Genomic DNA, 16811 nt, shown 5'->3' on the forward strand with positions numbered 1-16811 from the left:
TTCAAGTAAGTGGGTAGCATATTGGCTCAGTGGTTAGCACTACTGCCTCACAGTATCAGAGCCCTGGGTTCAATTCCATCCTCAGGTGACTGTCAGAGATGAGTTTGCACATTCTCCATTTGTCTGCAGGGATCTCTTCTGGGTGCTCCAGTTTCCCCTCCCACAATTCAAAGATGTGCAGGTTAGATGGATTGGCCATGCTAAATTGCTCATCGTGTTCAGGGATATGCATGTGAGGTGGGTTAGCCATGGGAAAAACCCCCATCAATGGGATGATGGGGGGAGAGTTTGAATGGGATGCTCTTTGGAGGGTTGGTGTAGACTCACTGGGCTGAATGGCCTCTTTCCTGCACTGTAGCGATTCTGTGAATCAGGAGAAGCAGGAGAATTCCTCTGGGACTTGAGCCTGAGGCACTCTTTGACAAAAGAAGTGCACCTCCTGCAGCTATAGTGTTTGGTGTGTATTCCCACCCCCCACCCCCAAAACACACACGAGCCAGATCAATGATATAGCTTTAGGATGGGACACTACGGCTTTTAAATCAAACCTCATGCATGAGTTTGGCAGGTTCCCCTTGTCCGCAGGCCAGAAGGTTTCTTCAGTCAGTCTGTTGTCATTTGGAAAGTACAATTTTGAGCACCAGGTAAGCATTGAAGATTCTGAGGGGAAATGAAAAGGAAATAAGAGCAAAGATTTTGAAAAGAGACTGTTAGGCAACATCAAAAGGGAGTCCCACAATCTTCTATAGGCAGATGAATAGCAAAAGGGTGAGGAAGAGTTGGGATGGGGATCGTAAGGGACTAAGAAGGGGATGTATACATAGATGCAAAGCGCATGGCGAAGGTATTAAATGAAGACTTTGCATCTGTCTTTACCAAAGAAGACAAGACTGCCAAAATCACAATGAAAGCTGAGATACTGAATGGGCTAAATTCTGATTGAAGTGGCAATTGAAAGGCTGGGTAAACTTGATAGATCACAGGGGATCAGGCAAAATGCATCCAGAAGGACTGGTGGAAATAAAGATGGGATTTGCATGGCAGCCACCATAACTTTCCAGTCCTTCATGGATACTGGGGTGAGGCCAGAGGAACGGGAATGTTACATCCTGTGTATGATACATGTAGCAATTACAGGCCGATCAGTTTAACTAGAGGGGAAAAAAACTTTGACTCAATCATCTGAAAGAAAATTAAGTTACCTGGCCAATTGTAGATTAGTTAATAAACATCAACATTTGATCAAGGCAAGTTACATTGAACTAACTTGATTGAGATAATAGTGGGTTGATTTGTTTGAGGGTAATGACCTTGATGTGATGTACATGGATTTGAAAAAGGTTTGTAATAAGATGCCTAGAAAACAGACTTGAAGGCTATGGAATAAAAGGGCAGTGGCAGTGTAGATAAAATGCCACTTGAATAACAGAAAGTGGAGAGTTGTGGTGAATGGTATCTTTTTCAGACAGGAGGATTTGAACCATTGTTTTTCTTGACATGTTAATGACTTTTGTTTGGGTACACAGGGCACAATTTCAAAATGTGCAGATAACACAGAACTTGTAAGAACAGTGAATAGTGACGAGGGGTTTCAAGAAGAGAAAAATAGTAACGAAGATATAATAATTGGCTCCAGTGGAGTATTGTGTTCATTTTGGGAAAGCCATGAAGGGATTAAAGAGGATGCAGAAAAGATTTCCATGAATGATTCCTGGTGTAGTGATTGTAATGAGATAAGCCAGGTGGACCTCAGAATGTGAGTTCCCTGATTGGACCAGATTAACAGCCCCAATCAGGGAGTCCTGGCTGACAGATATAAACAGGAGTGTCAGACTGTCTGTTCACTCTGACAGCTGGCTCTGAGGGAGCTGGGTAAAAACAATGACTGCAGATGCTGGAAACCAGATTCTGGATTAGTGGTGCTGGAAGAGCACAGCAGTTCAGGCAGCATCCGAGGAGCAGCATCTGAGGGAGCTGGATCAGTGTCAAGGACTCTCCATGTGTAAATAAAGGTTGACTTGGTGATGGGATACCAGCCTCTGTGGAGTTATATCACAGGGTATGAGGGACTTTAGTAACATGAAACGTTTGGAGGAGAGAAGGTTGAGAGGAAATTTCATCGAGGTGTTCAAAGTCAGGAGGGATTTGAACAGAGTAAATAGATTGAAAAAGATCCATTGGCTGAGAGACTGAGATCCAGAACACAATATTTTAAAATGATTGGTAAATGAAAATGTGACAACAGTGATTTAATGCAGTGAGTGCTTAGATCTGGAATGTGCTGCCTGACATTCTGGTGGAGGTAGGGTTAGTGATGGCTTTCAACAGGGTAAGGTCCTGAGGGAGAGAACTTACAGAGCCTTCCCGAAAAGACGAGGGGATGCTGCTCTTACAGCAGGGACATGACAGTCCTAAGAGCCTTCTTTTGTGCTGTAAACATTCCATGATTTTCTGATTATACATTCAAAGTTAACACTGTGGTACTTTAGGAGAAAGTGAGGACTGCAGATGCTGGAGATCAGAGCTGAAAATGTGTTGCTGGAAAAGCGCAGCAGGTCAGGCAGCATCCAGGGAACAGAAGAATCGACGTTTTGGGCATGAGCCCTCCTTCAGCCCTTTTCCAGCAACACATTTTCAGGTCTGATCCCCAGCATCTGCAGTCCTCACTTTCTCCTAGCAGACTTTAACCTACTGCGAATCCTCTTACAAGGATGCCTTCCACGAAGAAGCTCTGTTCCTCCATTCCTGAAGAAGGGCTCATGCCCGAAACATCGATTCTCCTGCTCCTTGGATGCTGCCTGACCTGCTGCGCTGTGGTATTCTTGTCAATATTACAAGGTCCTTTTACACACACAACTATTTTTGTAGCATCCAGACAGTCAGCTGGTGCAGAAACATCCCTGAAACTCCTGCTGTGACTAATTTTCCAAACTTCATCCGAAATGTTAAAATCCTGTCACTGGTTGTAATTGCATTGTCAGATTCAGCACATTTTGTACAACCGACTTTAGCATGATATTTATATGCATAATAGTTAGTATAGGGTTTTTTTAGCTGATGCAGAATTGTACATGGGTAGAAAAGCCAGTGAAAGCCTGTTATATGATAACCATTAATGTACTTCAGTATGAAATAGTAATTTTCCATGCCTTTCACTCATTTTAGATCATAGCTTTGCAACAAACATGAATGGTTTGGACTTCTCAAAGACTGTCTCACTACAAATGGACACTGTATGGCCCATTCTTTTTGGAGCATGTGCTTGGCAGTGCAATATTTAATATTACATCATCTGAGGGCTTGCAGCGCCCGGTCTGGCAATCATTCCACTCTTGTTGCCTGTTGTATTGGCACCACTGACTGTGCAACAGCTGCACAGTGATTCTGAATCCATGAGATTATCTAGACCTGACCATTTCATCACCAGCCTGACAACAAGAAACATTTTCTGAAAGGTTTCCCCAATCGAAGGGTAAGTGAGTAATTGTCCCTAAGATCAGTTTGGTGGAATCCAACAGGGCTCTGAGTGGCAGGGACTATGGGGAGATTTGTGGCAGAATTGGATCAGTTGTCCAGTAAGGCCCATCTCAATCTTTTATGCCTTTGACTTGCAGTATGGTGAATACCTTACCAGGCAGCGGCAGGTTGTTGATTAAGAAGGATTGTTGCTTGTTAAGCACCTTGTTAATAACCTAACTTGCCTCATTAATGTTCACCTTCCTATCTTACCAAACAAACTCATTGCTGAGAAAGCTTAACATGTAAAGTAAAGCGATACCTGGCAGGATCAGCTCATTGCTTGCTATGTTGTGTTGGACCAAATCACATTTCAGGGCACCAGCCACATGCATTCCTTGCCCATGGACATTCTGTCATTTACCAATCCCTCATGATCATTGTGACACCTCTCTGATATAATAGCAGGCCATTCAGGGTACCCTAAGGCTACAGCAGGGACATTTTGTACCCATGGTCAGGCACCTAGCTCATGGACTGAGCCAGATCTGCATCTCAGGGCTGTGCATTTGCTCTCTTAGCACTCACTCACTCAGTGCCTCTTACGTGCCTCAGAGCATCCCTGCCTCACCTTGTCTTGCTGAACCAATCAGAATTTCCAAGCAGTACACCAGTTTGATTCCTGCCTTGGATGACTGTGTAGAGTTTGCACATTCTCCCCGCGTCAGCGTGGGTTTGCTCTGGGTGCTCTAGTTCCCTTCCACAGTCTGAAGGTGTGCAGGTTAGGGTGGATTGGCCATGGGAAATTGCCCATAGTGTCCAGGAATGTGCAGGTTAGGTGGATTAGCCATGGAAAATGCAGAGTTACAGGGATGGGGTGGGATGCACTCTATAGTGTTGGAGCGGACTTGAGGGGCCGAATGGTCTCTTTCCACACTGTCGAGATTCTGTAATTCTAAAGTGCAAGTCTGTGTGAAGGTGTATGCCTGAGAGTGTGCACACATTCTGATGAATGTCACCCAGTGAAAAGAATTAGTATCCTTCAATGAAATGAGAATAGTTTTAAAATAAATCTATACTTTAAAATAAAGCAAGATGGCTATTTAGTGATGCCATTTCTTTTGGGTATTGTCTAATATTTGACAACTCAACCATGCTGACCAAAGTGATCCCAATTTCAATAGCTCACTTGTGCTCCATTAGCTGATCTTAGGACACATTTGGCTACCGGCTTAAATAAACTAACTGATGTCAGCCCATCTTCCCCCAGTCCCTGTTCTCCTGGAGGCTGTGTTGCTCATAACTGTTACTGTAATTGTTACTAGGGGAGGTGGTAATCTAGTGGTATTATTGATAGATTATTAATTCAGAGACCAAGGTAATGTTCTGGGGATCCAAATTTGAATCCTGCTGTGGCAGATGGTTAAATTTGAATTCAATAAAAACTTGTAATTAAGAGCCTAATGATGGTCATGAGTCTGTTGCCAATAGTTGGAAAAATCGATTTGTTTCACTAAACTGCATCCTCACTTGGTCTGGACTACATGTGACTCCAGACCCACAGCAAAGTGGTTCGTTGTTACCTGCAGTGGGATGGGTAATAGATTGACATGGGGAGAATGTGCAAACTCCACACAGACAGACAGTCATGGTGGCGCAGTGGTTGGTACTACTGCCGCACAGCACTAGGAACTCAGGTTCAATCCCCACCTCAGATGACTGTTCCAACTCCACACTGAAATTCTCCCTGTGTCTGTGTGGGTTTCCTTTGGGTGCTCTGGTTTCCTCCCACAGTTTAAAGATGTGCAAGTTGGGTTGACTGGCCATGCTAAATTGCCCATAGTGTCCAGGGATGAGCAGGACGGGTGAATTAGCGATGGGAAATGCAGAGTTACAGGGATTGGGTGGGGGCCTGGGTTTGGGTCTGGGCAGGATGCCCTTTCAAGGGTTGTTGCAGACTCGATTGGTTGAATGATCTTTGTTTGCACTGTACAGATTCCATCAGCCATCCAAGGCTAGAACCAAACCTAGTTCCTGGCACTGTGAAGCAGCAGTGCTCACCACTGAGCCACCGTGCCACTCCAAAGTCATTTTGTGACTTGTCTAAAATAAAACATAGAACTGCAGATGCTGTAAATCTGAAACAAAAGCAGAAATTGCTGGAGAAGCTCAGAAGGTCTGGCAGTATCTGTGGAGAGAGGAACAGAGTTAATATTTTGGGTCCAATGACCCTTTAGTGGAACAGCTGAAATATTAACTCTGTTATCTCTCCCCAACAATGCTGCCAGACCTGCTGAGTTCTTCCAGCAATTTCTACTTTGGCCTGAACAGCCAGACATACAGACTCTACTACAATGAGAGGTATCGCCGGCAGATTTGAGCAAACACAATGATGCTAGGTTTTGATTGTTCTGCGCTGGAGATTTATCATTATGTTGATTGTATGCATTCAAGGGAACTGCCAGTTTGTCCAACTGAGGATGGATAAAAAGGAAAGAACTAGCAATGAGTTACAGAAAAGTTTTAAAATTACAAATGTAGAATTATTATGCAAATCATTTCAGTGTTTGTTTAATGTTGTCAGGGTTTTGTCTGCGTTTCAAGTATTCTTACCAATCAGGAATTGTCTGAGTGAGGCTTCCCTTATAAAGTGAGGCTGCAAAAAAAAAATCACATGGATCTGAGGTAGGAAGGAAGCAGACGGAAAACAAAGAGAAAAAAATTAGCAGGAAGCAGAGTGGGATTGACTGTATTTAATGAGAGGCGATAGATCCTTGGACTGACTGAAATCCGGCAAGAATATCTGGGTGATAAATGCACTTTAATTCACTGTCTAAGTTGACTTCAGCAATCTAACTATGGCTGCTTCATATTCTACATACTGCAGGAGAACATAAGCTGGAAGGGCCATTATTAAAATTAGTTTGGTTGCCAACAGTTTAGATAAGCTGCCAAATAGACAGCATGACGCCTCTGAGTTGCATGTACAGAAAGCACAACAACCCCTGCACTGGGGAGAATAACTGGCCTCTGTGCCAGCAAAACCTAAAGGCCATACAATTTATTACCCACTCGTGTTCATTGCATAGATTTTCTCCACTTCTGATTTCATTTTAGAACAAGTTTTACAATTTGAGAAAAATCATGCTTTCTTCAGCAGTCTTTGACAGCTTTTGAATTTGGTGCATGGATCCTGGTCACAAACTAAAAACAGATGGAATAGCTTAGACAAAGGCACTGGTTGGAAGTGTCACTACAGTGCTTTCTGATCTGAAGCAAGTCCAGTCGTTTCCCTTTGAACATTAAGGACCCTGGGAGAAAGCATCCATTCAGCATTCCTGATGAACACAGCCCAGTCCATCGCATAAGCCAATTTTCCATCCATTGGCTCCATCTACGGTTCCCATTGCCATGGAGAGGCAACCAACATCACCAAAGACCCCTCCCATCCCAGTTATAATTTCTTCCAACCTCTTCCATCAAGCAGAAGATACAAAAGCTTAAACACATGTACCAACAGGTTAAAGAACAGCTTCTTCCTGCTAGACTTCTGAATGGAGCTCTCAAATGTAAAATCTAATGTTGATATTTCTTTTAGTGCATCTTCTTTGCAGCCGTAACTTTGTATTCCTCACTCTGTTATATCACCCTATGATCTTTGTATGGTATGGTCGGCCTGTACTGCACACAAAACAAAACTTTTCACTGTAGTTCATGCATGTGACAATAACAAATCAAATCAAAGTGCTAAATTTGAAAAGATTAAGTCGTAGCTTTGTGTCCCTGGAAAGGCATCTTCCATCACTCAGTCATCTCATGTTGATATATTTTCATGAAATCCCTTGAATTAAGACTGGGTAAGATTAGATTTATGCCATTAATCGTTACAGCAATCCCACTACTCTTCCAACTGAAGATATAAAATGACGTGTGTAGCCAGTGGGAAAATGAGAATTTTTCTTTCCCTTTTCCAGAATGACCTTCTACCTGTAGGATTAAGGCAAAAAGATCAGACAAAAAAGGCACCCACGGGCCCATTAAATAGAGATCAGCTTCTGGAACACCTTGAGAAACAAGCGAAAGAGTGCAAAGACAGAGAGGACTTGGTTCCTTATACAGGAGAAAAGAGAGGTAAGTGATAGTTTATGCCATTACAATATTTGCAAACCCTGTTTCTAAGTTAACTGTGAGTGATTGGTCAACCAGATTATTCTAGGGCTATGTGCTAATATTAATCAGTAGCTTATTTTGTATCCGGTACAAATCAAGGCGCGAAATGAAGGGCTACTCCTATCTCTCATGTTCTGTTTTCATCAACTTCTCACTCTGTATATTTGAGGGCATGCTTCACACTTATTCAGATCCAGAGAACGTTGGCACAGCTTGGCTGAGACAAGCTTTAGGATTCCAGTAATAACAACAGAAATATTCAACAGAATCGGCACATGGTTAATGTTTCGGATCAATGTTCTTTCATCAGGACATGCTCCATAAATGTGCACAACTGTCCAGATTCTGGACCTCTCCTTCCTCCTCAGCATCCTTAGGGGTCTTCAGCTTCAACTTCTTGATCCGGGGGCTATTCAGGAGGAGCTCAGGGTTGGTGCTAGTCCTGAACTTGCTGGCACATTTGTTCCTCCTTAAATTCTCTGACCCTTGCTGTACCATGGCCTCAGTGACAGTACCCCCTGCTGTGGCTGGATTCATTGGTCACAGTTCCAATAACCTGGTTGGGAAATATCAGAAACTGAGCAGGCCCTCAGTAATATGATAAGTCAGTGTTCACATCACACTCAAATAAGAGTTCAGCATTGTCCTCCATTCAGTGGGACATGGAGGGCTCTGACAAGGAGGAATGACTTGACATGGCCCTTTGACATAGGAACCTTATTCCAATGAATGCAGCACATTTCGAGGTCATGCTGCCATGCCACACAAACACAGGAGGAGATTAGGATTGGGGTGCGATTACTGAAATCTTGGCCCCACCCACCCCTTCTCACAGACCACCCAAGAAAGGCAGCATTGCATATAACAGCACTCGGTAAATGCTTACAGATCAAGGTGAGAGATAAGCACGTCCATAGCCATGTATGGCAGTTGGATTCTTGGATTGCCTTTGTGAATTGTGGTCCCCAGGACACAATTTTAAGGTCAGCTGTGATTAGTTCTGCTGCATAAAGATGACGTCTTTAATCTGCAATGATCAACGACATGGTCAAGATAATTTTTGACCATGATATATACCCTGCACAGATAGACAGTGCATGTGTTTCTCGTGCAGGATTCTATGATTACTGATGATGTCACCCTGTACTGTGCAAGTGTCTGATTAATGCAACTGGCCTTTGAAGGGGCTTCACCTCCCTCAAAAATAGAATCCCACGTGCTCAGACAGAAAACAAAAACTCTTTGTTTGCTCACTCTAGGTTTGGTTGCGGCCATTTTCCACTTCCATTGCCTGTTAATGATTTGGATGAGAATGGAGGCCAATACATCACTGATTGGTCACTGGGTGATAATCTAGGTGACCCCACCAAACCTTCACGTTCCTTTCTTCCTTGTACTTTCTGTTGACCCGATAGTCATACAGCACAGAAACAGACCCCCTCAGTCCAACCAGTCCATGCCGACTATAATCCCAAACTAAGCTAGTCCCACCTGCCTGCACTTGGCCCATATCCCTCCAAACCTTTCCCATTCATGTACTTATCTAAATGCCTTTTAAACATTGCAACTGTACCCACGTCCACCCCTTCCTCAGGAAGTTCATTCACAAACCACTCTCTGTGTAAAAAGGTTGCCCCTCGTGTATTTTTAAATTCTTTCTTCTCTCACCTTTAAAAACATGCCCTCTAGTCTTAAAATCCTCCATGGTTGGGAATTGACCTTATCTATGCTCCTCATGATTTTATAAATCTCTATAAGGTCACCCCTCAACTTCCTAAGCGCCAGTGAATAAAGTCCCAGCCTTTCCAAGCTCTCTTTATAATCCATATCCTTTGGTCACAGTAATATCCTGGTAACTCTTTTCTTTTCTGGTTCCGAGCTTCTACACAACTCTTTCCTGTGTGTCTTCATCTCCTAACATTATCTGCCTGATCTCCAGTCCTACTAGATATATCAATGATTGTAGTGCAGTGTACCCTTATCAAAGCCAGGGTGATGGAGACCTTTGATCACACTCCTGTCCCCACACTAACCCATGTCCTCCAATGCATTATTGTCTCCCACCTTTGTATGTTGAGTTTCCTCCTGTCACAATTATCATCTCCTTTGCATCACAGAATGGTGCCTCCAAATCCCATTGATTTCTCCAGCTTCCTAACCACAGCACTAGCCTGATAAACTAGCTTGACTTTCAGGATGAGCTGTCTAGCTTTGTGTCTGTGCTATAAAACGCGGCAAGACAGAACTCCTGTGAACTTTCAAACACAACAAGGTGAGGCGAGGATGGTGTGAGTATCCAAGTGAGCGCAAAGTTGATGAGCACTCAGTGACTGAGATAGACCCTGCTCTGATGCATGAAATGGGTCCCTGGCACTGTGCACTAAACAACCAGGCAGCAACATTACAATGTAAGGGGTTGGTGTTCTCCAAAGTGCAACTTTGATGTGGAGAACGTCAGAAGTGTGCCATGATGTGGCCAGGCCATTGGGATTCTGATGCCAACCTTGGTGCCCAGGGGCAGGTGCAGGCACCACTGCCGTGGAGTGTACTCTGAGATGTGGGTGACTGCAAATCAAGACAGAGATCCTCCACAGGAACAAGAAACCAGCTGAAACTGCCAACTGCCCACTCTGCCTTTCATGTCAGGATTTGCCACCATCTAGATTCTCTGTTGTACGTGGGAGAATAGCAAACTGCATGTCAGTGAGGTGAAATCAGGCAGTAATGCGATGTTTTTATATTCATTTGAGGGATGTGGGCATCACTGGCTGGGCAAGCATTTATTGCCTGACCCTAGTTGTCTTTGAGAAGGTGGTGGTGAGCTGCTTTCTTGAACCGCTGCAGTCCACCTCCTGTGGGTTGAGCCACACTGCCATTACAGAGGGAATTCTAGGATTTTGACTCAGCGACAGCAAAGGAACAGCCAATACATTTCCAAGTCAGGATGGTGCATGGCTTGGAGGGGAACTTGCAGGGGATGACATTCCCATGTCTTTGCTACCCTTGTTCTTCTAGATGGAAGTGGTCATGGGTTTGGAAGGTGCTGTCTGAGGATCTTTGGTGAATTTCTGCAGGGCATCTTGTAGATAGTACACGCTGCTGCTACTGAGCATTGGTGATGGAGGGAGTGGATGTTTGTGGATGTGGTGTCAATCAAGCAGGCTACTTTGTCCTGGTTGGTGTCAAGCTCCTTGAGTGTTGTTGGAGCTGCACCCATTCAGGCAATGGGGAGTATTCCATCACACTCTGGACTTGCCCCTTGTAGATGATGGACAGGCTTTGGTGAGTCAGGAGGTGAGTAACTCGTGTAGTATTCCTAGGAAGCTCCCATTCCTATTTCTTAAAATGCACACAAACGTGACTCTTGCTACTTACTTTTTTCCTTGATCCTTACCTTGCTGTTCAAACCTTAGGTGGCAACGGACTTTTTCTCTCAATATTGAGAATCTCATTTTTCTGATCTTGGTACATTATTTTTCCCAGGTACACACATCGTTCAGGCACTGAGAAACATCAGCCCCTGATGTATATTTCTTCCACTAATCGCAGTATTCCCTGGAGTATTTCCAAATCTTCCTCATTCCCATTTGTACATGAGTGCCTGCCTGGTTCTTGCAATTGTGAGCGATCATTGAAATCAAATGGGGCTTAACAGTAACAAGGCACATGCAAATGAGTGTGCAAGACAGTTCAAGATCTGAAAGTAAAACTAAGAGATGACATGACCGATCTCTCTTCTGAAGTCTGCATACTTCCATTTCAGTTTGACAGAACAGGATACTGTAAATCTGAAATAAAACCTTTTGTTCAGTGTAATATCTAAATGTAAGTTAAAGGCAATGTTCTAACCTGGGTTTTGATCACATGCTCAAGGTTCTCAATCTAGGTCTTTGGATTATCCCAGGATGGTAGTGAAGTGACTGTGATATTGCACTAGAAATTCACTTCTCTTCAGTCCGAGTGTCTGGTCACCTGCTATTTGAATTTCCCATCTTGTTCCCACACACTGAGCTCTCTGCCATCAGGCTCCGACAGTATTCCAGTGAAGCTCAACATAGGCTCAAGGATATTTTACAGTCCCGGTTCAGGCTTCAGTTCGACAACTTCGAACTGTAACCTTTGCCCCGTAATCCATATTCCATATTCGGTGAACTTTCACAAGAAAATTCAAGCCTTTTGGCAGCACAAACTTTGAGCTGATTCCATACCTCATAAGGATGACAATCTATTTGGCCCCTTTATCAGACTAAAAAGGAGTTACTTTACCTTTAAATACAAAACTCCCATAATATTTTATGTTGTAATTTCTACCCACTGTGAACACACCGGGTGGCATTCATTTGTCATATGCTTCACCCACTGTATTGTTTTAACATACTGTGATAGTGCCGTTATTCCCAGGGTCGTTACAGAAAAGATTTTGTTAAACCATCCAATTCACGTGACTGACACTCTCTGGTCAAAACAATATACACCAACAGTTTATAGAAAAAAAAGAAAACTGGTATGAACAAATTGTCTTCAACCAATGATAACAAAGAAATATAAATTACTAACTCAAACTGTATGATTTGAACCCTTCTTAACTATCCAGAAACACACACACACACAGACTGAATGTAAAGACATGGATTTTCAAGATTGAAAAGAGACAGGTAAAATGCAGTTTGATAGTGTTAATATGGAGGACAGCACTTGATGAGTGGTTTGAGTTTAATATCTTCCAGTTTTCTTTGATCTCTTTGCAGTTCCTTGCTGACAATGCAAGGTTGTTTACCCCAAAGTTCAGTCTTTCAGTTACTGGTTCAGAACCAATCCTACGAATATCCTGCAAGGATCTTTTTCTGTTCCTTTGGCAGAGCTATGGAAAATAAGTGTGAGAGCAATTAGCAGGAGTTAGATTTGCTGGAACCTTTCACACAGAGAAGGGAGAGGAGCTCTCTTGATGCTTTTTCCTTCAGACGTTAGTCTGTCTCTGTTGCTCTTGCTTCCACACAGAACGGATGTTGTTGTTAAGTGTAATTGTCTCACATCCACTCCAAATGGTCCATGGGTAAACCAACAAATCACTGGACAGCATTGGCCCTGAATGCAAAGAAATGGAGATAATTAGTCTGGATTTGATACCTTTACACAGTAACAGAATTTCTCATTAGCTCCACCAGCTTTGCAATCTACAAACAGCTCCAGTAAACATGATTTTTAAAACCAGACATTTTCTATACAGTCTCTTTGATTCAAAGCAATATTTTTCCAGTTTTAGACCACAGTCAAATATAAATAATTATAAAAAGATCTAGTCTTTACAGTGCAACATTTTCTGGAGAAGCACTAGACACGTCCATGGAAACCATCATCGTAGCTCTTGGCTCCCAACAGTTGGCTTTCACATGGCCTGTCTTATGACAACAGTATCAAGTTGGTGTTCTTGATACTGTCTTTTATACTAATCTGAGAACTATCTGTCTTTTCATTTCTGCCAACCCCATTTGCATTCTGTTCACTATCATAGTCACTTTCTGTCCAGTTTCTGTCTGTATTTGCACACAATGGTTTACAAACCTCAATGTGTTTTATAGGTGGGATCTGACTCCTGAATGAATACTGTTTGTAAATTGTTTCAATAACAACACTTCTGAAAGGTTTTCAAAATCTTGACAAACTTCATTCCTCTTATTATCAAGCGAACACCACTTCTTTATCTTTAGCAAATTCCTCAGAAACCCAGTTCTGACTCTTCCTCAGCTTTCTACGTTTTTGCCTTTAAACTTCTAGGAATAATTAGCATTCATGAAGCACAGCCGTCTCAACAGTATCATAGCCTTCAGACTGTTCATTAGAAAGAGTCAAACAAACTTCCATTGCTTTTCCCACCAAAACACTTTGGAATAGAATTGTCCAAATTTCTCGTGGTCTCTCTAACTTTGTTGGACCTTCCTCAAATTGCATGGAACACATATTTACGTTTTCACTACATTTAGCCACGAGGCAAATACTCCTTAACAAATCTGCCTGTTACTCTTGGTCCATGTAATCAAAGTGTTTTATTATTGAGTTCAAATTCCTTGGTTTTCTTTTCTCTGCAGCTCTAATTGAAGGTTTTGCATTTCGCTTTCTCTTCCTTTCTTTCCAGTTCAAGTTTCTACTTTATTTCTATCTAACTTCCTTCATTTGAACTGAATCTGAGACAGCTCAGTTTGCATTTTGTCAGGATTGCCATTCCTTTCTTTGAGGTTCAAGTGCTGAGCCAACACCTTAACCATTCCTGCTTCCCTAGTGCCTATTCTTCAATCCAATTTTAACTTTTCCACCCACTTTTAGATTAACTTCTGTTAACTGTTGCAATTTGGCCAAATCCTCTCCATATGACCATGAACATTCAAGGAAAACTTTAGCAAAGGCATAGGCATTTCAACATTACTATGAATACAGCAAAAGTTACTCTGAAAGCTTGTTCATTTAAACTCCTGTAAAACCAGAGCACTCATCTTAGTCTTGAATTGAATATCCTGCAACAGCCTCCCCAGTTTGTTACAATTCCCATTATGATCAATAATTTTTAGAAAGGAATTCAAAGTTTTCAGTTAATAGTTGAATGGATGATGCAACAAAATTCAAGATGTAGACTGATGAATAAAGTGAAAGCACTGTACCATAAATGTCATTTTTGTTGGCAATATATACTTTAAACTATAGCATAGATCTTAATACACAACTCAAAAAGAAAGCTGTCATGTATATGTTGCAATGTCCTGAAAGCATGCCTTGAATTCTCCTAAATGATTCCTCCGAAATGATTTTTAAGTTTCAAGGTTTACTTCTGTTCTTTTCAACTCTTATCCTGATTAAGTGTAACCCAGAACAGTGTGAGTATTATTTGAGATCCTTTGCATACACAAAGTCAATGTTACAGCTTTATTTTAATGCCTCTTGAAGTTGTTCTTTTCAATCTTTACATAAAGTTTCACATGCATTCCAGCGCAGTGAACCTGTCACATTTCTAGTCTTTAGCAACTCTTTTTCCAAACTCTGGCAGACTAACTGTATCTGAACTTTTTCAGGGATACCTTAGAAATTTTCATCTCTGAAAACACCTCCATGGCAATGTGAATCACATGGGCCTTGTATGTAGGTAAAGGTACTGATTAGCTATTCTTAGAGAGCAATGTTCCCATCCATCAATTAATGCCAATGCAGAGCTTTCACTTGTCGAAGCTCCTGTTTCACATGGACCTCAGAGGACCATATAGCAGCAAGAAGAATTAGAGGGAACATTGCCTGACAGTGCAACCCTGTTTTATTTTGGATGTAAATGGATTGGTTACAGCACAATTTTTACTGCCTGACTTTCTCAACACTTTTTCTAAGCTTTTGAAGATTCTCAGTCTCCAGTGTTGCCACACAAGCTACACTAAGGTTTATAATTATCGTCGGTCTCCTAAAAGATAAAGTGGGTGTTTTACTGTTGTCTTTCCCCACTGTGCCTTAATACTCACATCCTAGGAACGACTAAACAAAAGTGTAGGTTGTTGTAATGTGTAGTGAATCATCAGTGTGCCGAATTACTTCTACAAAGGCCCACAGACTTCTACAAATGTTTAATCGATAAGTATCATAAGTGGCTCGAAATTCTAATAAAATGGAATGCCACTGGGCAGTAATTTAATGTGTGCCTGTTTCCCTTGATCATATTTCAAAGTTTATACCATTGCTTGGTCTGCTGTCAGTGCAGTTTTTGTTATTTAACTGGTGGCTCCTAAAAGCAGTCTTGAAGATCCTTATCTTGAAAGGATAATTATCATGAAAGTGGGATACTTGGATGGGAGGCTTTGCAGGAGAAAAAAAACATCTTTATAACTATTTTTCAAAATGCAGCATGTTACTATAATGAAATAAAATCTTTCAGCTATAAACAATCATGAGTGTTACTCTCTAATTGAACTCTTTACATTGTTTTCAAGTGAGACCAATTACCAAGCTTATTCCTGTTCTCCTGATCTCCCAATTTTCCTCTCTCTGTCTCTGTCTCTCTCTTCATTTCCTGCTCTCCCCCTCTCTCTCTGTCTCCCCCATCTATCTCTGTCTCTTTCTCCGTCTCTCTCTCTCTCTCACATACACACACACCTCTCTTCACATCCCACTCTCCCTCTCTCTCTCTGTCTTCCTGCTTTTGGAAGTTTTGAAAAATAAATTTCTTTGCCTTTTTTTGGAACATCTCATAACTGTCTTTCATTGCTAATTCATTGGTAACTTTTCTTTCCTTAAGATCTCCTGGCTTTTTAAAATTTAAAGTCCCTGTACAGTAATATTATTGGTGAGGCAATAGTATAAGAGTAATATCACTCAGTTCATCAGCCTAATACATGGGGCCATGGGTTCAAATCCCACCATTGTAGATGATGAAATGCTGTTTTTGAAATATATAGAAATTTAAAAAGTAACGTAAGCCCATGACAACCATTTAACTTCCATAAAAAAAAGTCTGGTTCACCAATGTCCTTTAGGGAGGGACATCTGCTCTCCTTACTTGGTCTGGCCTACCCTTGATTTCAAACCCAGAGCAGCATGGTGGCCTCTTTGGGATCAGAATAAATGCTGACTTAGCCAGTTTTCTTTTATTTCAAAATATGCTCTTTTCATAAAAATACCTTTCTTTATATATATTAATTATATATTACGTTATATATGTAAGTCACTAAAGCAGTTTGGTTCTGTACAGTAGCATATCAAGGAAACAAACAAATATTGGAGTTTGACTCTATCCCAACAAACCAAAGGCATCTCTTATTTTAACCAGTCTATATTTACACGCCTCTGAGGCACCAGGAACGTCTGATAACTGAACAGACCCCCCGTGAGCAGAAGACCACAGACTGTTGTCTTTCCCCACTGTGCCTTAATGCTCACATCCTAGGAACGACTAAACAAAAGTGTAGGTTGTTGTAATGTGTAGTGAATCATCAGTGTGCCGAATGATCACCAGCCTGACATTGGCGTTAGGTCATTATTCTGTTTAGCCTGATCGAAGAGGGATTTCTGTACTGCTGATTTTGTAATGTAAGTAGTTGATTGAAAAGTTAAATATTGCTCACCTTGAGTCACCTTGTGTTCTAGTAACACTTGTTGTGATAAATTTTATCTTATAATTGTTCTCTAGTCATAAATGACTGCTTCCCTGCCTTGAC

The 16811-nt window shown here is 41.8% G+C and overlaps 1 protein-coding gene across 3 annotated transcripts in view; it reads left to right on the forward strand.

Annotated features, from left to right (window-relative positions):
- The window catches only part of tmod1 (tropomodulin 1), a 102155-nt gene that overhangs the window by 34649 nt on the left and 50695 nt on the right, over positions 1-16811 (forward strand). For all 3 annotated transcript variants that reach the window (XM_043719197.2, XM_043719192.2, XM_087994588.1), the window contains exon 3: positions 7431-7587. In XM_043719197.2, coding sequence (XP_043575132.1) covers positions 7431-7587 — 157 coding nt within the window. The remainder of the gene's footprint in view (positions 1-7430; positions 7588-16811) is intronic.

This window comes from Chiloscyllium plagiosum, unplaced genomic scaffold (genome assembly GCF_037043375.1).
Source record: "Chiloscyllium plagiosum isolate Xiang-an unplaced genomic scaffold, Cpla_swu_hap1 HiC_scaffold_2, whole genome shotgun sequence".
In the NCBI taxonomy this organism is placed as follows: Eukaryota; Metazoa; Chordata; class Chondrichthyes; order Orectolobiformes; family Hemiscylliidae; genus Chiloscyllium; species Chiloscyllium plagiosum.